This window comes from Cicer arietinum, chromosome 1, assembly GCF_000331145.2.
Source record: "Cicer arietinum cultivar CDC Frontier isolate Library 1 chromosome 1, Cicar.CDCFrontier_v2.0, whole genome shotgun sequence".
Taxonomy (NCBI): Eukaryota; Viridiplantae; Streptophyta; class Magnoliopsida; order Fabales; family Fabaceae; genus Cicer; species Cicer arietinum.
In genome coordinates this window covers 47,725,394-47,746,893 of record NC_021160.2, presented here as the reverse complement: position 1 = coordinate 47,746,893, position 21,500 = coordinate 47,725,394, and the positions used below count along the sequence as shown (strand labels likewise).

Sequence of the window (21,500 nt, the reverse complement as noted above, 5' to 3'; positions counted from 1 at the left end):
CACATAACTCAATCATTCAAAACTTACATCATTGACTCATAACTTGCACCCCCATCAGTTCCTTCTTTACATTGTGGTTAAAGTGATCAAATAAGGTATGTTTATTGTTCTGTTTTTGAGTTCATAATTTTTTTTAAAATCTAAAGATTTTACATAAACTCATCACATACATTGTAAAAATCTCAAGTTGGACATAAACTGAATTCATGTAAACATACTTGAACTAAGTTCACGTAAATGTACTTTTAAAATGATCAAAATGAAGGTTAGGGTTTTGAAGATATAAATGAAGATGTTGATGAAAATGAAGATGAGAATGAAGATTGAGAAAGATAAAGGCATTTTGGATAAACCCTCATTTAAAAAAAAATGAGGGGCGCGAGTAGGAAAATGAAGAGTATAGGTATTAATATTGTAATTTTAAATAGATATCGTTAAATCATATTTTCAGCAATGAACATACAACAAATGGCTTAAGAGAATTTAATGACAGAGAAAATCAAAATATAATAAACAAATAAATAAAAGGCGACCAATTTGATCTATTTTCGCTGACTATTTATGAAGTCGATAGGATCCATACAAAATAAGGAAACGTGTGCTACAAAGTTAACATGACATTTTATGTACAGTACAATCTCAAAGTTCTCCATGACCAGATCGTTCGAACTATATACAGATAATTTATAACAAGTGAATCCTAGTTACAATGTATTTTTTGAATAAATATTAGAAGGGGGAATTACCCATCAGATTTTCAATATGAGCGAACGGATGACCTCTTGTTATCCTCCTTCAAAGCTCAAAAAATCTTCCCCTCCAAATTGTGGGCGAGGCATTAAATTAAATAGTTATTGAATTACATAGGTACATAGACAAAATAAGAACTATGTTAAAAAATATTATAATCTATCCCTACCCCCTTTTTCTGACAAGAATAATCTATCCCTTCCTTCTGATTTTTTTTCAAATCCCAAATATGGAGATGGGAGTTCCCCTTATATTTTAACTTATAAAAAACATTAAAACAAGGGGAAATAAGAGGCAACACCTTGACTCACGTGCCACCTAAGAAGCACTTTCATCTTGAGTCACCACTATCTTGCATTCACAATTACATGTGAAAAGAAAACCATGAGATGCAAAATGATGAAGGTGCATGGTGCACCTAACAGCAAACAACGTTTTCACTACCTTATTGGTCTAAGTAAAAAGCATCTTCAACTCCTCAATTCGTGCAGTTCGAACTTCTTGATCTGTCAAGGCGCCAGAAATCATTCGTTGTTTGCGTGCTTGCACTGCCTCCATTCTCTCCTCAACTGTCCCCTGCAATGTGAAACATAAGAGTAAATGCCTTATTCATGTCAATAGAGTCAGAGTCATATCATTTGGTGATATGCACCAAACAGACACAATTATCCATACATATTAACTTGCTGGAAGTTAACGATCTCGTATATCAGAATCATAAGGCAAGCATCACCCTCATTAAAATTTTAGCACTTCAATTGAACAAGTTATAGATGAAATATTCACATGTGAAAAGAAAAAGTTCAGCTCAGCTGGTGGCTATGCTACCCAAACTTCACTAGTTCACTACCAGATTCCTTATAAATTAATAAGGACCGATTTAAGGTATATAACAATAAAACTTGTGTATATGTAAATATACCTTAACAATAAACCGTTTGATAGCCACCTTCTTTGTTTGCCCAATGCGATGAATACGCATAACAGCTTGCTCCTCGACAGCTGGATTCCACCATGGGTCCTGTACATATTGACAAACTATCTTTATCCAAAATTACTTCAAAAAAATTCCGAATATGAACAATAATAACAACAACAACAATAATAATAATAAGTCCTTAAATCCTAACTCAACTGACAAATGACGATATTGTTAGGTTGGATGTCTTGTCCTAGGACCTCACAATTGTGAGGTAATTATGGTAGTATTTACCATCTATTCTAACACCAAAAATAATAATAATAATAATAATAATAATAATAATAATAATAATAATAATAATAACAAGAACAATGTGTCACATCCGTTAGGTTGGTTACTTATGAAACATATTATGGTGCAACCTTGACTATATAAGATTTGTTGCTCGTTGTATTGTTGAAATGCATGGTTTCACCATGTTTTTCTCTTTCTCTCTCATTCAACAAATCAGAATACTTTGTTTACCCTATGTTAGAAAACCTGAAGCTAGACAATACACATCAGTTTGAGCAACAGAGACTGATCTGCACCTACCATGACAAAAGCATTGGAAGCTGCTGTTAGATTTATACCCACTCCACCAGCTTTTAGTGACATCAACAACACCTGGAGTAAGAAATCACTACTGATGCTTACAAATAGTCAATGCATTGAAACAGTTTACTATACTAATTAGGTAACAGACAAACATGAGGAAATATGTTAAGACCTGTATGTCGCTGTCTTCTGAGAATTGTTTGATTACTTTTTCCCGCTGCTGCATATTCAATGTCCCATCAAGACGAACAAATGAAATTCTATTCCTGGACATAAAAGATAACACAAAGATAATGATTTATGAACCTCTGGTATCATTGTTCATCACCAAAATGAATCAAAAACAATTTTAGAAAGAAAACTCGTAATTGTAGTTTTAAAAACTGAATCAGACCACCCTGATGGTTAAGCATGATGCAGAAAGAAACAGATGAAGCATGTGATAGGATACTGTATTTGGGCCTTAGCCCAATACGATACTAAATTGCTAGTTAGTTATGATTGTTCCAAAATTCTAGGAAAATATATAGGAGGGGGAAAAGGAGAGTGGAGAAGGCATGGAGAAATACTGTTAGAGTTGGTTAGGAGAGTTTTCTCTCTGGTTAGGAGCTTTGCTCTGGAATAGGTAGGAGTCTTTGACTCTGGTTTTTCACTTGCATTCTGTTATTTCCATCATTGTAGAGCTTCAAGCTCATCTTTACCCTTCAATAATATACAGTTGTGTTATCTTGATTTTACGGGTTCTATCAGCATGTCACAAGATCGCAGAAATCGTTAAAGCTGATGGATATAAATTTCAATAGAGTAATGTAAAAAAAAATACTAGACAATGGAAACAGCCCTTTTCAACATTTCACACTCACACAAATTCTCCCCAAATATTTCCTAAAAAACAATTAAACCAGCAAAGAATCTTACCGAGTAAAGGGAATCTGCAAGAGGTCTAGAAAAGCAGTCCACTGGCTGAAAACAATGCTCTTAGAGCCTGAGGAGCGGAGATTTTCAAGTTCATTCAAAAGACCAGTTACCTTGCATGACTCTATCCAGTTCTTCTCAATATCAATCTGAAATCGACTCTCAGTAGGGGCAGTGATAAGATCCTGCTTACTGATTGTTTTCCTGTTTAAAAAAAAATGTTAGGACTAGGTGTTTGCGGTATAACCAAAAATTTATTTGAAACTACCAGCAATAAAAACATCTTAAACTTCTTTTAGTCAATGTTAAATAAAAATTATCAAAAGTTCTAACAGGTTAACTTGAAAATACCTACAAACAGGACATAAACCAGAGGTAGAATTTCGCCAACTTGACAAGAGGCATTCCCGGCAAAGGCGGTGAGCACACGGTGTTAACACTGCATCTTCAAATGCTTCAAGACATATTGGACATTCTCCCTGCTCCCCTTTACGCAGCTCGTCCACAACTTCTTGAACATAAGCTCGTGAGAGGGCATCTTTTACTTGACCTTCCGAAGCATTACAGGTTCCTTTAAGGAAACGCTTAGCTAGTTTGTTTAGATCAGCAAATTCTTGAGTATCACCTCGACTAAATGAATTAATTGTCATCATGACCAAAAGTTAAGGCTTAGTAAGACAGCAATTATTGAAGCAAGGGTCGAAGAAAACATCATCACAAGAGTGCTTTTAAATCACATTGTTAAACAAATTTCCCAAGAAACATCAAAAGTGAAACATCATCAAACAAGGCTAAGAAACCCATCCAATGTCAGTGTTCAATAAAGAAAAATTTGTGATGAGTCATGAGCCCACAGCCCAAATAACACTACAAATACTTTTAGACAATTTCACAATTCAAAATTAAATAAGCAGGTACCACCAACCAAGCAGTGTTGTTGAATATCGGCCATGGTGACGCTTTGGTGGGATTTCAGCATACCACCATACAAAAGCCATGGAGGCTGCCAGGAAAGCAGTGGACATGGCAGCGCAGCGGAATAGACAGACATTTTTCGTTAATAAACAGAAAAATATGAGTTAGGACGTGTGACCCAACCCGAACTCAGGCCCAAATGGATTCAAATCCTAATAAACCCTAAAAAGATGGATATTTTACCAGTTTACCCTCCCTCTCTCTCAGTTACATAATTTCAATATCACAAGAGCCAAATACTTATCTCAGTCCCAAGATAAAAGCTCATCCAAACTGTGCCTAACAGACTTTTTTACTTTCAATTCTGTTAAGACGCAATGTGACTGCTATAAGAAAAATCAAATTTCTTGCTGAGATGAGAATGTTCCTAAATTCTCTCGTGAAAATGAACAAACTAACCAACCCTGACTATAAACACCTCAGATTAGCTTGTGAATTGCATTACGTTGGTCAGAACAAGTTGCAAAATTTTGAAATAACATATTAATTGTGTTCGTGAACTGTTCCTTAAAGCCAACTGACCAGACAAGATGCTTCCAGTTACAATAATTTACATCCCAGCACATTTTTCACCCTAACAGTCACGTATATGTAACAGAAATGTAAGACATCGCACCTCATTACAAGAAATGGATGGTCACAACATTGCCGAAGACGTAAAAGTAGCTCTAGTATTGAAGCATAATTATGAAGAACACGTCCTTGCTCAACAAATTGATCAAACTTTACCTGCATAAATTTTACCATCAAGTTTGATCAATGTAACCTTTTTCAGTGCCAGATAAGTGATATGAAAAATTTCAAAATAGATTAGAAAATAATTTTTAACAAATAAAATACCTTAGATCTTTTGAATAAGGCTTCATAAAAGTCCTTTTCAGCTTCTGTGGGTTCACAGTAAATTACCTGCATATCAGCTGGAGGGAGAACTAGTATAGGCCTACAACAAATAATAGGTTAACAGAATATATGAAATGTTAAAAACAACAGAAGTGCTTAACCAGTTTACTAACTTGCCCTCTCGATCTGTGCTATTTTTGGTTCTTCTCAACATGATCGGCTTCAAAATGGACTGAACTAATTTCAATCCTCTCTCGTCACCACCCTCAAATGGTTTCTGAATGAGCTTGTTCCACCTGGATCATACAGGACAAATTTTCAGAGTCCAGCATTCCAGCCACATACCCACTTACGATTTAATAATTAAAGTGCTAAAAAAAGTAGAAGTGCTTTGCATTAGATAAATACGGTAAGCATTCAAAACATCCAGCACAATTTCATACTCCAATCTCCCATTATGTTAGGCCAATTTTAACTGGAAAACATTATTTTCATAAAAACCCAATTAAATCATAAGGTGCTGATATCTTCAGTCTTCACAACATATGTCATCATGACATCGTCATCATCAACCAACAGAGGCTCGAAAAGGCAAGTAAAAAGGAGAACCGGACCAGTTGTCTTAAGCTTAAGATTCACACTAAAAATTTCATGTACAAGTCTTGTAACTGTTTTCATTTGTTTCAATCCTCTGAAGGAAATATTTGTGAGCTAAAACTTCCCTAGAATGTGGGATAATCTAGAGTATATTAGATAAATGGAATCCGAAGTTTGATTTAACATATATACCTAAAAAAATTATAATTAAACATCAAAGCCTAGCATTCAGCTTCCAAAAATAATGAAAATGAAGAAGCGCGGAAAAATATTGGATTATAGACATTATCCATTAGAGTTAAAATAGCCAACGCTTAGAGGATTGTAATTTTACCAGGCCCAATGTCCCCAAGGCTCTATTCTCAGAAAGCGAAGAAGACTGTAAATATCTTCAAGGTTGTTCTGTAAATAAAAACGGACTAACTGTCAGAAAGCATAAAAACTGTATGACTATATTTGCTGTCATGAGACTCGTGACCAACCAAAAATAAGTCAACTAATATCAAATACATGAATAGGGTTGCAATAAAACTTTGAAGTTATGTTGTCAGTCTCAGATAGCGGCATGGAGCGCCTAAAACCCTAGAAATGGGATAGTAGGATCGCGGGATGACTGCTAATGCAAAGGCCAAAAAACAGTATATAACTAAACATAAAATACAACCAATATACAAAAATACTAAAAAAATAGCAAAATACACAATTAGAGGGGTAATCATACTTAATAACCAAAATCCAACATCAAAATCAAGTTCTAATAGTAATCGTAACCAACAAAATAGAGAACAGAGCAAACAAAACAGAGTCACAAAAAGAACGAAAACAACAAAGCAAGAACATAAACGATGTTGAACAGAGCAAGAAAAAGACAAAAACGACAAAGCAAGAACGAAAGCAGTTTCTTTTTCACAATTCTGAACTAACCCCTTTGCGGGTTTATGAGGGTGCGGAATAACCTAGATACCCTTAATGAATAATAGAAAAATAAAATAAAACTTGTGTTTTTGAATAAGCGCTAGAGCAGGTCCAATAGCGGGTTGCGATGATAGCATAGCAGGATTTGCGGCTAGGAGCGACACTACCGTCAAGCGCGTTTGCCCGCGTCACGGCCATCCCCTCCACCGCACCGCGATAGCAGGATTGCGCCGGGATTGACAACATAGCTTTGAAGACATACTGATAGAGAATCAACTGGTAACGGAGGAAAAGAATCGAAATGAATTAAGAAATTAGAGCCTGGAACCCTAGTATTATTCAAGAATCCTCTTATCAATGTAACCAGAGTATGAATACAGCAGGGTATGATTTCATGAGCACCCTTTCCCCTTTCTCCTGTTTATGGGTAACGTGAATTTAAAATCAATATATAAATTCTCTCCTCCTCTCTATTCCCGACCCTAACATTCATCCTCTTAGCTATTGGGTGCATGTCAATACTCATTTTGAAGTCACTAAATTATTCCCAATGCTGATTTTTTTTTTTATTTTCCAAAAGAAAAAAAAAAGGATACCAAATCCACTCTTCGAATTGAAAAAAGAACAACAACAACAAAGCTTATCCAAACACATAAGGGTTTGACAGCATTGCAAGATACATGTACATGACAAACTAAATGTTATCATGCTTACACATAATGTCCAACTTGCAACGCTAGGATGAAACATAAATAATAAATGGAAGTATGACAGAGTTAAAATGCAAGATAAAAATATAACCACAATTCAAAGCATGAACCAGAAAACCGTCATCAATTGTTATACTGGGAAAATCATAAACAGGTTATAATTATACAACCCTGAGATGGAAACTATAAGACACGGTAAAAGTTAACTAAATATTTGTAAGTTTAATCATACAATATAACCTTAGCATTAATTGAACATTCCTGGCATATCGAGTTAATGCATCATATCGTGATCTTCTGTAAAATTTAGCTGAAATTTCTTTTACTGGATTTAACTCATACATACCAAACAAAATATTGTACAAGAGTAGACTTATAATGTAATGGTTCACCTGGATTGGAGTCCCAGTAAGACACCAGCGGTTGTCAGCAATTAGAGCAGAAGCAGCCATAGAAACTTGACTTTTAGAAGACTTTATTGTATGTGCCTCGTCAAGAACCACTCTGAACCAACGAATTGAGAAGAGTCCACCATTATTCTCTGCATTCTGTACATAAGATAGATAAAAAGATGCACCTGTTGATAAGATTTAAAAAATGAAGCAAATAGGTAGAGAACTAGAAGAGTAAACAGGTTTGCAACTACCTCACTGGAAAAGTCAGAGGCCAAAATTCCATATGTAGTAATTACAACATCACATTGAGCTAGACTTTTGGCATCTTTGGGCCTACTTTGTCCATAATGAACATATATAGACAGGGACCCAGGGTGCACATGAGTTTCAATCTCTGCCTGGAGAAATTGTCAAATGTTCAGAACTGGAACGAAAGCAATTCAATTACTCTATATATCCCACATTTGAATACAAATGTAATACATACTTGCAAGTAAAGAAATGCAGTAACCAGATAGCTGCATAACGTTAATACCTTCCACTGCCCAAGAAGTGTCATGGGACATATTATCAAGTTGCCGCCACGTGTTAGAGAAGTGTTTTGCTTCTTCGATTTATCAAAACCAGCAAATTTGGTTGCCTTCTTCGGAATATGTGAAAAATTGGGAATTGTATCATTATCACTAACTTCACCGCCTTCAATAAAGGACTGAGCTATGGGTTGACTGCCTAATGATGCACCCCTTCCTGAATGGGCAGTGAGTAGTGATATGGTCATGATGGTCTTTCCAAGCCCCATAGCATCTGCCAAAATCTTCAATTTCACAATAAAATAATACATTACAATTTACAAACGTTGAACAATATGTGAAAACAACAAACTTTCAGGGTTAACTACTTCAAAAAACGTACTCCTCCTCTGGCTATTTGAAGAGTGCTAGGAAATTCTGTTGTGGCTTCACCAGAAAATGCATTCAAATAAACAACAAGCTCCCTCCTAAAAAATACAATGACAACTACTTCATCAGAACCATTCATCTGTTTTTTTCTTTGTAAGTGTCAAATAACCAGGGCACATACTTGTCAACGAGGCGATATGCCTCCCAACATGGATGAAGGGTTGTTGCGGTCTCGTCCCTTGGTCGTCCCTTCTCCATCTGAACCATCCAATAAAGAGCCTGTTTTTGATATGGACGCAGTTCACACAGAAGATTTCCAGGGGGGTCCATTTCCTGAACAAAACTTTCAGGTTAATGGTCAGTCATAGCATCATTTATAAGCATAATATATGTCAAACACAGCACGTTATTCTTATAATGCAGCACCTCTAATTCTGAGCTTGATGCAACACCAACAATGTTGTCAAGATCAAATTCAGAAACAGAATCCTCATTTTCATTATCATGACCATTTTGAGAAGGACGCTCAGACTTGGCATGTAGTAATGGGACCTGAAGAGAAAATCTATCCTGTTAAAGAAATCAACCATGCTAGTAGAAGACGCATTCATGAAGCAATTATATATGTAACCTTTTACCATTTGACTGAAAGGACGCTTGTTGGAATAGAAATCACCAGGAGTTAACTCCGCCTAAAAAACAATCAACGATGCAAGTCAATATTCTAGTACAACTTACTTCAAACTCACAAGTGAGCCACTCCACAGGCAGCAACAAAACACAACAATTTAGACTGAATATACCAAAGATACAAAAGAAACTCGTGAAAGATTAAAAAAAATTACAGAGAACCAACAACCACCTTCTTGAAAGGGCTTAAACCAAGCAATCTAAACAGGGCTGGAAGAGGATGAAACACTGATTCATCTGTCGAATTAGTAGCATCCTTGAGAGAAACCTCATGTTGCTTAACAAACATTGACCTATTGATGAAGACGCTGAAATGAAACAGACCCCAAAAGGAAACAAAATAAGTAGCAGAAGCAGAACTTATTTATTATTTACCATCGCATAAAAACATAGAAATTCATAAACAAATACTTCAACAAAACACTGTAACTAGTAAAGATCATGGTGTGGCAAGCCAAGCTATGGAACACTGACGCATACACAAAACACGACACTAACACATAAACGCGGATAATAATTTGAGAAATTGAAAGTAATTGAATGCAATCATATACATGTAAGACACCAGACACACCTTCATTCTGAAATATTGGTGCTACATAGAAGCTAAGTAACTTTTCGCAATTACCTAATTGACAAAATGATCGTGTCCATGATGGCCAATACATTAGGAGCAAATTTACATTCCCCTTCAACCCTGACTTTATTATCCCGAACCAGTGGCAACAAACACCGAGCCCATTCATTTGGTATTCTACCAATCTACCACCAAAAAAGAAAAACATCAATTAACAACAAATTGAATTAGAAAACAACCATTACCATTTTACACAGTTCTAAATTACCTCCCAATCTTGTTCATTGGAAAATCGAACTATCTCAGAACAAGTTGCTGCTCGACCAAAACCCTTACCAGGAGAAGGCGAAGCAGATAGCTTTTTAGGTGGAAATTTGAAAACCACTGCATCCCCGCATTTTATACTCCTCCCTTTACACGTGGACAGCCCCGCCACTTCACCGGAACCAACAAACCACCAATCATCGGAATCAGACTTAACGGAACAGTTACTGTTTTCTACATCGACGATGTGGTTGGAGCTTGTTTTCACGGCGCGTGACGTTGATTTCGGCGGAGAAATTCGTCGAGTGTTGATGGTGCGAGTGGGTTTGAATTTAGGGGTATTGGTGTCGAAGATGATGTTGATGGCGGCGGTGACGTCGTTTTTTGCCATGTGTAGGGCTCTGATGATGTCCATGTCGGTGAATTCGGAACCGACTATTGATCTGACGGTGGAGAGGTGGTGGTCGGTGACCTTGCTCCCCATTGAAACCCTAACCCTAAGAAGTTTCTAGTTTAGCGTTGAAGGATTTGGAGATTGAAAAAGGGAAGAAGAAAACTTAAAAATCAAAATTTGTAAATTGTAAATTACGAGAGGCGGGGGACGAGGTGAGTCTCTCCGTTACATGGCGGGAGTCCGCGTGAGTAGCACGTGACCATTTATTTTCCTTCCCGCCATATCCTATTCATTCATTAATTTGATTTTTTTTGTTATTATTTTAACATTTATTAAAAAATAAATACATGAGAAAAACATAGCAAATACCTTCAAAAAGAAACACCTAACGCATTAAGTTAAAGCTAAAGATAAACCATAATTAGGTTATATAAAATAATTAGAGATTTTGAATTATTAAATTAGAATTAAAAGATAAATTACAATAAGGTTGTGTAAAATAACTAACAATTTGAATTATTAATTTTTTTGTTGATAAAAAAAATTAGCACAAACGTTATCTATTCGAATGATACGATAAATAGAGATCACTCACACTTTAGCTATAAAAACTCTAATAAACTACAAAATGTTAGCATAATTATAAAACCATCATATATTACAAGTACACTAACTCTATCACTTACAACAGGTTAGAGTAATCCGATGTTCTTAAACACATGTTTTCAAACATGGTTCGAGCACTACTAGAAGTTTGTAACTCCATGTGAAGGATTATCGAACATTCAACACTCTCACATAAGCCAAAGATATAACTATCAGTATTGTCTCTTCGACAAAGTATTGTTTCTTCGACAAAACTCTAAACCCAACAAATACTTAGATCAGAGACGGTGCTACCATTGACTCATGATTTGCATGCAACCAACACACATTTCAAATAAGGCAAATGAGCAATATTGTTGTAGTATACTCTAAAGATTTGTTGATAACATTTGTTGCTTTAGTTAATCGATACTCCTCCTCCTCCATACCCACAACGAGTGATTGGTTTATAAAAATAATGTCTCGAAATGAATAATCTTTTGACTTTTTATATAATATTAACTATTTTTTCTAACTATATATAGAATCGTGTGATGCATAAAATAATATATTTTAAAATTAATAGTTAATGTTTAAAATAAAAATAAATTTAAAATTTATTAAAATTATATAACTAAAAGACATAAGGATCAATCAAAATTAAAGTTGATGCATTAAAAGTAATGAAAATTGCAAATCAACTATTAATTTGAAAGAAAAACAACTCATCTACACCATCCCTGAAAGTTACATATTGTAATAAATAGAAAGAATACATAAAGCAATAAAATCAACTGGCAGAGCAAAACTTGATTATTACTCCATGCTGCTATTTGTCCATGAAATATACCCATGGAATTTAGAACAATTCCAACCAAAAAATAATTTATCTTAATCTAAAATAAAAAGGAAAACTCTCCCGTAAAAGAAAGAAAGAGTATATTACACAAATATTAAGGACAAAAGTAAAATAAAAATATTTAGAAATTGAATAAAGATTATTAAAAGAACAATAAAATTATCATAAAAAAATATTTAAATCAATAATATATAGATGCAAAATATCATATTAATAAAATATTATTGAATATTAAAGTTCATGTCTTTGATTTGGTTTAATTTTAAAAAATAATATAAACTTTGATATAATTTGTGTCATCTTTATAAAATATCCAATAATATTAATCTTATGTAATTTTTCAATTCTATTTGAACACGCATATAGTTTTATTTTGAATTGACACGGTTATATAGTAGTTGTGGAGAAATCTTAATTGGTGGATTAGGCACTAATCCAACCCGCTAAAATTGAAGTTTAAACGGGCTGACCCATATTTATCACAAAAGCCCTATAGTCCGTCAAAAGCGCGCGCGCATGCTCACTTTGCTGTTATTATCATCTCAGAAAACAACCAGCAACACATTCTTCCAACCCTAACCTTCCCTCCTCCACAATTCTCTATTCTTCACACACAAACTAAAAACTCATCAAACAAACCCTAACTCTTCACCTTCAATGAAGCTTCCGCGAAAATCCAAAGCGACGGAACCACCACCGGTTCCGAAGCGGAGAGGTCGACCGCGAAAACAGAGAAGAAAAGAGAACGAAACCGTGACAATCGAATCAAAGAAAACGACGCCGATAGTATTAATTGGACGTTACGTTTTGAAAGAATTTCGAAAACGTGTTGTTCTAATCGGAAAAGTTGTAAGCTATAATAGCGGTTTATACAGAGTCGAGTATGAAGATGGAGGTGGTGAGAATTTGAATAGTAGCGATATTCGTAGAATTGTTCTTAATGATTGTGATTTTGACGACGATTTGATTAGAAGAAAAAGTGAACTGGATGAATCGTTGTTGTCTAAGATCGTTAATGAATTGGAAAATAATTCGAGTGAATTACATGTGGCAAACGAAGATGTAACCGATGTTGATTCGTTTAATGATTCTAGGGATTCGTGTTCCGATGCTGAGACGCCGTTGGAATTGACGCCGTTAGAATTGCCGCCTATGTTGCAGTTGCCGCCGTCTTCGGGAACTATTGGTGTGCCGGAGAATTCTGTTTCGCACCTGTTTTCAGTTTATGGATTCTTACGATCGTTCAGTACTCGATTGTTTTTGAGTCCGTTTAGTTTGGATGAGTTCGTTGGCGCTCTTAACTGTCGAGTATGGAATACTTTGCTTGATGCTGTTCATGTTTCCTTGATGCGTGCTTTGAGACGTCATCTTGAAAATCTTTCAGCTGAAGGCTCGAAGATTGCATCAAAGTGCCTTAGGTGATTATGTTTCTTCCTACTTGTTTTGATTTTTTAGATCAAATTTTTATGCTGCGGAACTATCTTATTTATCTTCCAAGTTGTAGTCATATCTTATTTATCTTCTAAGGTGGACTACTGCTTTAAAAAATTTAAAACGATAGTAATTATCAGTGGGAAACTGTTTTAGCATTGGGAAAACAATTTGGATAATGGATCCCCTGCTGCAATGCTGCATATGCAACAGGTTTTATAGTGGTTAGAGGAGAGCTGATATTAAATTAGAACAGAGAGTTGTAGAGCGTGCTGTAAAAAGACTTGCAGTAGATGATTCAAATCCCAAATATACCTACAATCCTACATTACAATAGGGGCCGTAGATTTTGTTTTCCACTAAAAACAGCACGGAAGTTGAGATTCCATAGCAAGTTATACAAAAGTAGTTATTATCACTCTTCCTGGAAAACATGTTAGGAGCCTTTTTTTAACCAAGAAAGAGTTCCTAGAATGGTGTAAAAACAAATGAAAATGAATAAAGATAAAGATCGTAAAAAAAGGAGTGTTTCTTATTTATGTAGTGAGTTTGATAGAGAAGATACAAGAGATTAACAATGAAGATGATAACCTTGCACTCAAGGCTAACCCAAAGGAGCGTTGTCCTTTCACACTAGGGAATTCTCTAGTATTCTATATATCCTTACACAACACCTACAACACCTATAAATAATACTGTATGTAAGTTTTGTCATTTTGTATACGATAGAATATTAGAAAATATCTTATAATATCTATGATATTATATTAGAGTATCTTGAGTTATTTCCTAGGGTCAAATTATAATTATAGAGATATTTTAGAATGTCTCTTATTATTGTTATGATTTGTTCTTGATTTATGATTGAGTTTATGTTTCTCTATAAATAGAGATTAATATTGAGTTTTTTGTCATCAAGTCAACATAAAACTATTATCAATAATATTCTTACTCTTATTATTTTCGCTCCTTCTATTCTCTTAAATCCCACAACTTCAACAGTATATTATCTCAAAAGAAACAATTTTGTCATTTTGTATAGTCATCTTATAAGAATCACCTTGGTTAATTTATTTTGTCATCTAGAATCCAAAAACACTGGACGCATGCTATGTGTATTTGTGGTGAGTCTTCATGACTGTTGTGGATGAATTTCAAAGCAACTGAATGTGTTATTTATATCCATTGACTAATTTTTACCGAGAAGAGGACATCAAGTCTCAATTTGTGCACCATCGCATATACCCTGGTGTTATTCTTGTTATTAGGTTATTATTATTTATATTGATATTTATTTGAATCTGAATATGTATCATTCCAGGTGCAGTGAATGGAGCTTGCTTGATACATTGACTTGGCCTGTTTTCTTAATTCAATATTTAGCAGTTAATGGATACACAAAGGGGTCTGAGTGGAAAGGATTTTATGACGAGATTTTTTATGGAGAATATTATTCATTGCCTGCAAGTAGGAAGTTAATAATATTGCAAATTCTCTGCGATGATGTTTTGGAGTCTGAAGAGCTAAAAGCTGAAATGAACATGCGTGAAGAATCAGAGGTTGGGGCGAATTATGATGCTGATGAAATTCCTCCTACAGAAAATGGGCCGAAAAGAGTCCATGCCAAAACTGCTGATTGCAAGGATGAAGAATGTATGAATTTGGTTTCAGAATTAGATGCTGTGAACTTACCCGGTAATTCTGAAGATGAGGTTGATAGAAATGGAGATGAATGCCGCCTCTGTGGCATGGATGGGACCTTGCTCTGTTGTGATGGATGTCCTGCTGTTTATCATTCAAGATGTATTGGTGTGATGAAGATGTATATACCAGAAGGGGCATGGTATTGTCCAGAATGCAAAATAAATAAGATTGGGCCAACAATTGCAAAGGGAACATCTCTTAAAGGGGCTGAAATATTTGGAAAGGACTTGTATGGGCAACTTTTCATCGGTACTTGCAACCACTTACTTGTGTATGTTCAAAATCTTTTTAGTGTTTCTTTAACTCCTTCAATTATTACGCTGGATAAATGCGCTTTACACTGAAGTTAATGAAATTCGAAGCCCAGTTATATTTTCTTCCCTTAGACTTGAATTTGTGCTTTGGTTTTGTTCTCTTACTTTTTACTTTTCTCCATTATTTTCGCTATAGCTGCACTGAAAAATTTTAGGTTTTAACATATGATCATTTATGATTGCAGGCTCAATGTCAACAGTGGTGATTTTTGTCTTAAATACTACAATCAGAATGACATTACTGAAGTTATCCGAGTGCTTTATGCTTCCATGCAACATAGAGATGCATACTTTGGTATTTGCATCGCAATGTTACAATATTGGAATATTCCAGAAAGCTTTTTACATCTAAACTCAGAAAATTTGATGATAGACGCAAACATCTCTGCTGCGGCACTTCCTCCTTTGGTTGAAAATGACCATAAAGCTGTTAGTGTGGGGAAGGCAGAATATGGTCTAACATCCTTGAATGGGATTTGTAGTGATAATATAGCGCCGTCTCTAAATGCTTCATTGATTACCACTAGTCCTACTCGTGAAATCAATGGCAATGCTATAACTAAGGAGTCCCCTAACATGAATATGAAGCTTCATAAGGAAACTGTGATGGGTTCTGTTGCTTCAATTGTCAACCATCAGTCTGAAACAAGCTACCCAAATCCTGACAACAGGTCAGCTGCAGCTACTCCTGCCAAGTGCTCCTTGGTAAGCAGCCAATTTATTAATTATGGGAATGCAAATGACATGAGGTTGCCTATGAATTTGTCTTTGCAAACTAAAGGCAACCAAACTGGTTTTGGAAAGTGCAAAGGAAATATAACTAATGATTTTGTGTATATGGGTTGCTCCTATAAACCTCAGTCATACATTAATTACTATATGCATGGTGATTTTGCTGCATCTGCTGCTGCTAACTTGGCCATTCTTTCTTCAGAGGATTCTAGATCAGAGGGTCACATGTCTGACTTGAGAAAAGCTACATCTGAAAACACTAATTTGATAGCAAAAGCATTCTCACTGACAGTTTCACGCTTCTTTTGGCCAAGTTCTGATAAGAAGCTTGTGGAGGTTCCAAGAGAGAGGTGTGGCTGGTGCCTTTCTTGTAAAGCCCTTGTTTCAAGCAAGAAAGGATGCATGTTAAATCAGGCTGCTCTAAGTGCTACCAAAAGTGCCATGAAAGTCCTTTCTGGTCTTGCTCCTGTAAGGAGTGGAGAAGGAATTTTCCCTAGTATTGCAACATATGTCATTTATATGGAGGAAAGCTTACGTGGTTTAATAGATGGGCCCTTTCTTAGTGAAAACTATCGAAAGCAATGGCGTGAACAAGTGGAAAAGGCCACCTCATTTTGTAACATAAAGCCCCTTCTACTTAAAGTGAGTAATTACTTATTTTTTAGAAGTAGGGAGCTTTATTAATTAATTAATGTGTAATTATATGTTCTATGGTGTAATGAATTGCCATTTTTCAGCTTGAGGAGAACATTCGTACAATTGCGTTTTGTGGCGACTGGGTGAAGCTAATGGATGAGTGGTTAGTTGAATCTTTTACAATCCAAAGTGCAACATCTACTCTTGGAACAACACAGAAACGTGCATCATGTGCTAGGCACAGAAAACAATTACCAATCAAAGTTACAGTTGACATTTGCTGTGAAAACTTTGTCTGGCGAAATGGAAAACTAACCAAATCCGTATTTCAGAAAGCTGCGCTGCCGAAATTCATGGTCAGAAAAGCAGCTCGGCGAGGTATTTCTTTAAGATTCGTCATTTTTTGCAATAGTTTAAATTTGTTTGGGAATAAACCCACTGAATGTTGTGTGGGTAACAGGTGGTTTGAAGAAAATTTTGGGTATTGTCTATCCTGATGTCTCTGAAATTCCTAAAAGAAGCAGACAGCTGGTTTGGAGAGCTGCTGTTCAAACGAGTAGGAATGCATCACAGCTTGCACTTCAGGTTCCCCTTGGTTTATTATTATAAGATGGATTCATAGTTTATTTGATCTGACAACAATAACTTCATGATGTGATTATTTGCACCAGGTTCGATATCTAGATTTTCATATCAGATGGATTGATCTGATTCGGCCGGAGTATAATTTTCAAGACGGGAAAGGTCAAGATACTGAAGCTTCTGCTTTTAGAAATGCAAATATTTGTGACAAAAAGGTTGTAGAGGGAAAAACATTTTATGGTATAGCTTTTGGGAGCCAAAAGCATATTCCTTCTCGGGTAATGAAGAATGTTGAAATAGATCAAGGGCCAGAAGGAAAGAAGTTCTGGTTTTCTGAAACCCGTGTTCCTTTATATTTGGTAAAAGAGTATGAAGTAAGCAATGTAAAAGAGCCATCTCATAAAGATCATTTGAATATTGCATCTCAATTGCACAAAAGGCGGTTGAATGCTATCTGCAAGGACATATTTTTTTACCTCACTTGCAAGAGAGACAAATTGGACACATTACCATGTTCTGTATGTCAGCTGGGTGTTTTATTAAGGTAATTACTCTGCCTCGGTTACAGTCTTGTTCACATGGTTCTATGGTATGCTTTCCTCCCTTTCTTTTTACATCTATTCACTCTTGAACCACATTTTGTTGTCTCTTCTTTTTTTATTACAGGAATGCTCTCAAGTGCAGTGCATGTCAAGGTACCCTATGCAGTTTCTTCATCCTTTCACTTACTATAGTATTCTGTTCTGAAGTTTTAGGGAATTCTTGAAGTGAGATCTTTGAGTTTCTTTCTGAGTGACTTCTTCTCTTCCTAGAATACAAACAAATCATGCATGCAATTTTAGTTTCTTCTAGAATGTCACCAAATATTTTTGAATGATTTTTTTAGCATTTATGTTTACATTATAAAAAGTTTCTCCACAAAAAATGGGTTCAAAATTCAATTTCTAAGTTCATATTTCTTGTTACTTTTATCTTGAGTTTATAGTGTTTAAAAATACATATTTAATTCATCCCAGGTTAAAAAAATTTAAATTTTTGTGGATGAACTTTTTTTAATGTACTACACATGTTTGCAAAAAATCGTTCATAAATATATATGTTAACATTCTAGCAAGGACTAAAAATGTGTGCACTTGATAATTTTGTAGGGACTAAAGAATGTGATTTTTGTTTTACAGGGACTAAAAATGAAATTTTGTAATTTTATAAGGACTAAAAACTTATTTAACACTAAATAAAAAATCACCACTTTGTGTGGATTTTTTAAATTGGAATCTTAAATACGTTGTTTTTATGTGTTAGTATGTGGTATATGGGCTTTTTGGTTTGTTTATTCTGTGACTTACCTTTTTTTTTTATTTCATTTTGTTTGTCTCTTGGTTTAACACTTTGTTTCGTATGGGCATATTTATCAGGTTATTGTCACGAGGGCTGTTCATTAAATTCAACATTCTCTACATTTAAAGAAGTTGAGTTCTTGACTACATGCAAAAAATGTAATGATGCCAGACTACTCATTAAAAAAGAGCACAGTATTGAATCTACACCCAGTCCCTTAACGTTAAAAGCACAAGAACATAGCTCTTTGGCAATTTCGAAGCCAGCAAAGCCTAAATGTTATGATCAAATACCGAGATCTTCCAAGGTTAAGGATTGTCGTCCTGACATGAAACAAGTTGCTTCCCATCCTCCTGTTGAAACAAAAAGCCGTCGCAGAAACACCTCTTGGGGTATTATTTGGAAAAAGAATAACAGTGAAGATACAGGCTTTGATTTCAGGCTAAAAAACATACTTCTGAAGCGGAGTTCAAGCTTGCCTGGATCGGCGCATCCTGTTTGTCACTTGTGCCGAAAGTCATATAGGCCTGATCTAATGTACATACGCTGTGAAATGTGTACAAGTAAGTTTTTATTTTCTGGTTATACATGATAACATTTTTAAGCTGCTTACAATTAATTATCTAATCTTTGTATGTGGGCTTTACAGGGTGGTATCATGCTGAAGCTATTGAACTTGAAGAGTCCAAAATATTTTCTGTGCTAGGCTTCAAATGTTGCAGGTGTCGCAAGATAAAGTCACCTTTGTGTCCTTACTCTGGTTTGACGTGCAAGGAGCAAAATGGAGAGAAGTCATACCCACGGGCTTCCAAGATAGAGCATTCTAGAGCAGATTCTGGTTCTGGAACACAAGCCGACATTAGAGAATGTGAGCCCGCTACTCCTATCTTTCCTGCAGAGGATGTTTCTAGACAAGAGAATAATCCTCCTTTGCTGTTTTCTCTTTCGAATGTCGAGCTGATTACAGAACCCGTGTTAGATTCAGGTATTACAGAACCCAAGTCAGATTCAGGCATTGAGTGTGATGCTGTCTCTGGGCCAGGGCTTCAGGAAACATCAACAATCAAGAATTTTAAACCTGAGGGAGACAATAATGGCTCTTTTCGAGGTGAAGTTCAGCATGCTGAATTTTCAACACTTGAAGAAAGGGGTAATCTGCCTGCAGAGCTTTTATCACCTTTTTCAGAACATGACTCTTTGTTCGCTGACTGCAATCTTCTGAGTGACTCTGAAATTGCAGATGATGAATACATGGGGTTTGGATCCCAAACCCGCTTCTCTTTGTCTGAACTTCTGCACCTAGATAATAGTAGTCAATTTGAGGAAGCTGATGCGCCCGGGGACTTGTCAGGATTTTCTAAAAATTCCTGTACACTAGATGTTCCTGAAAAATGTGCAACTGCTAGCCTGCAGAACAACTGGAGACCTACAATTTCATCAATTGTTCATAATTGTTTCCAATGTTCACAATCCGAACCAGCCCCCGATCTCTCTTGTCAGATTTGTGGGATGTGGATTCACAGCCAGTGTTCACCCTGGATTGAATCACCATCTAGGCTTGGAGATTGGAGATGTGGTAATTGCAGGGAATGGCTATAGCTGGATTAGTTGTCATCCCATGGAATAATTTAGTGATAACCGTACCAGCTGTCTCAACAAATATGTGCATGGATTAATTCAGGTATTGACAAGTTGAATCCATTGCCGGGGAACTTGACCGATTATAGCAGCTTCCCCAGCGCCAGTGCTTGAGTGGTTTGATTTTCGACATGATTTCCAACCTCGGTCAGTTTGGTTGCTGCTCTAAAGTCATATTGGCTGATTTATACTCCCTTGTTTCATATTCGATTCTTTTCGCCCCAACATTGCATGATTTACAGAAATTTGCTCGCAGGGAGATTAGCAGGTTTTTATGATGCTTATCTTCTGACAGTACTTTCTTTGCATAGATTAATAATGTTCCATTTTTTTCCCAAAATTGTCAGTCAAATTTGAAACCTTAACATCTGCCCTGTTCCAACCCTCGGGTTTTTGGTTCCTACTGCCCGTGTCAAGCACATCCCCAAGTGCTCCAGGAACTAGAACATTCAATACTTTTGTAACATTTACTTTTTAACATTTTATTTATTTATAATTTGATAGTTTTATTTTTTTATTTTCTCAAAATAAGATATTATACAGTAGAGTTTCCGGTGAATGTATGGTATAGTATGCCAAACAATCAAACGATTGTAGGATATATTAAAATCTAAAAGATAATCATTTGTGCGGTGCTCAGATTGTTATTCTTGCTTTCAATAGCTGATTATATGAAACTGAAAAAAAGTGGACTGATTGTTTGCAGATGATTAAGACTACATTCTCATATTTAACGTAAAGTGAATAGTTGTACTAATAAGCTTGTTTTCCATGGTATTTCTATTTTTGGCGCTTAGTGGCGGGACATTCTTCCTAGTTCCTACAATAATTTGGGATGATTTGTACTGCAATACGATGGAAATTATTATTGAAAATAAAAGAGTAGAAATAAGGCTTTGATGTTTATTTTGTATTTTATTTATTTATATTTAAATATAGTGGATCTAAGATATATACATTGTCAATTTAAAAGAATACACACTACGATGATAATGTGCTGCAAAAAACTTGACTATTAAATGATTATGTTGCCTTTTGTGAATAAAATTTTGATAAAATGATATGGGAATGAACTCGTGCAAGAAATTGATATGATTCTGTTAATATTGTTGGAAATTGAAGTGAAATTCTATATAACTCAGTGAATATTTATGAAGAGGTATAAATGTATAATACTATAACATGTAAAATTTGTTTAATACAAATGACTTTAGTAAAAGATAATTTATTAATAATAAGAA

General features: G+C 35.4%; 2 protein-coding genes across 6 annotated transcripts; one reads left to right on the top strand and one right to left on the bottom strand.

Moving 5' to 3' along the window:
* Positions 1–518: 518 nt before the first annotated feature.
* Positions 519–10,648, bottom strand: LOC101490528 (DNA repair protein RAD5A). Of its 3 annotated transcripts, none has more exons than XM_004487479.4 (20): positions 10,051–10,646; positions 9,834–9,967; positions 9,378–9,513; positions 9,154–9,207; positions 8,942–9,067; positions 8,697–8,848; positions 8,529–8,613; positions 8,152–8,430; positions 7,868–8,014; positions 7,614–7,769; positions 5,931–5,998; positions 5,173–5,295; positions 5,000–5,099; positions 4,776–4,888; positions 3,536–3,814; positions 3,188–3,388; positions 2,442–2,535; positions 2,267–2,338; positions 1,673–1,771; positions 519–1,326 (listed from the first exon to the last, which is right to left on the bottom strand). In XM_004487479.4, the coding sequence occupies exons 1-20, from the start codon at positions 10,528–10,530 to the stop codon at positions 1,204–1,206; spliced, it is 3,021 nt and encodes a 1,006-aa protein (XP_004487536.1). In that variant the 5' UTR covers positions 10,531–10,646; the 3' UTR covers positions 519–1,203. The 3 variants fall into 3 exon arrangements, with proteins under 3 accessions (XP_004487536.1, XP_027187475.1, XP_073221698.1); XM_027331674.2 differs by having other exon boundaries at positions 10,119–10,312; XM_073365597.1 differs by lacking the exon at positions 2,267–2,338 and having other exon boundaries at positions 10,051–10,648.
* Positions 10,649–12,354: 1,706 nt separating this feature from the next.
* LOC101491390 (DDT domain-containing protein PTM) lies at positions 12,355–20,898 on the top strand. Of its 3 annotated transcripts, none has more exons than XM_012717560.3 (10): positions 12,355–13,302; positions 14,637–15,290; positions 15,519–16,707; positions 16,803–17,079; positions 17,162–17,286; positions 17,373–17,827; positions 17,950–17,978; positions 18,699–19,184; positions 19,271–19,489; positions 19,607–20,898. In XM_012717560.3, the coding sequence occupies exons 1-10, from the start codon at positions 12,542–12,544 to the stop codon at positions 20,218–20,220; spliced, it is 4,809 nt and encodes a 1,602-aa protein (XP_012573014.1). In that variant the 5' UTR covers positions 12,355–12,541; the 3' UTR covers positions 20,221–20,898. The 3 variants fall into 3 exon arrangements, with proteins under 3 accessions (XP_012573014.1, XP_012573010.1, XP_004487539.1); XM_012717556.3 differs by having other exon boundaries at positions 19,601–20,898; XM_004487482.4 differs by having other exon boundaries at positions 12,356–13,302; positions 19,271–20,898.
* Positions 20,899–21,500: the final 602 nt, after the last annotated feature.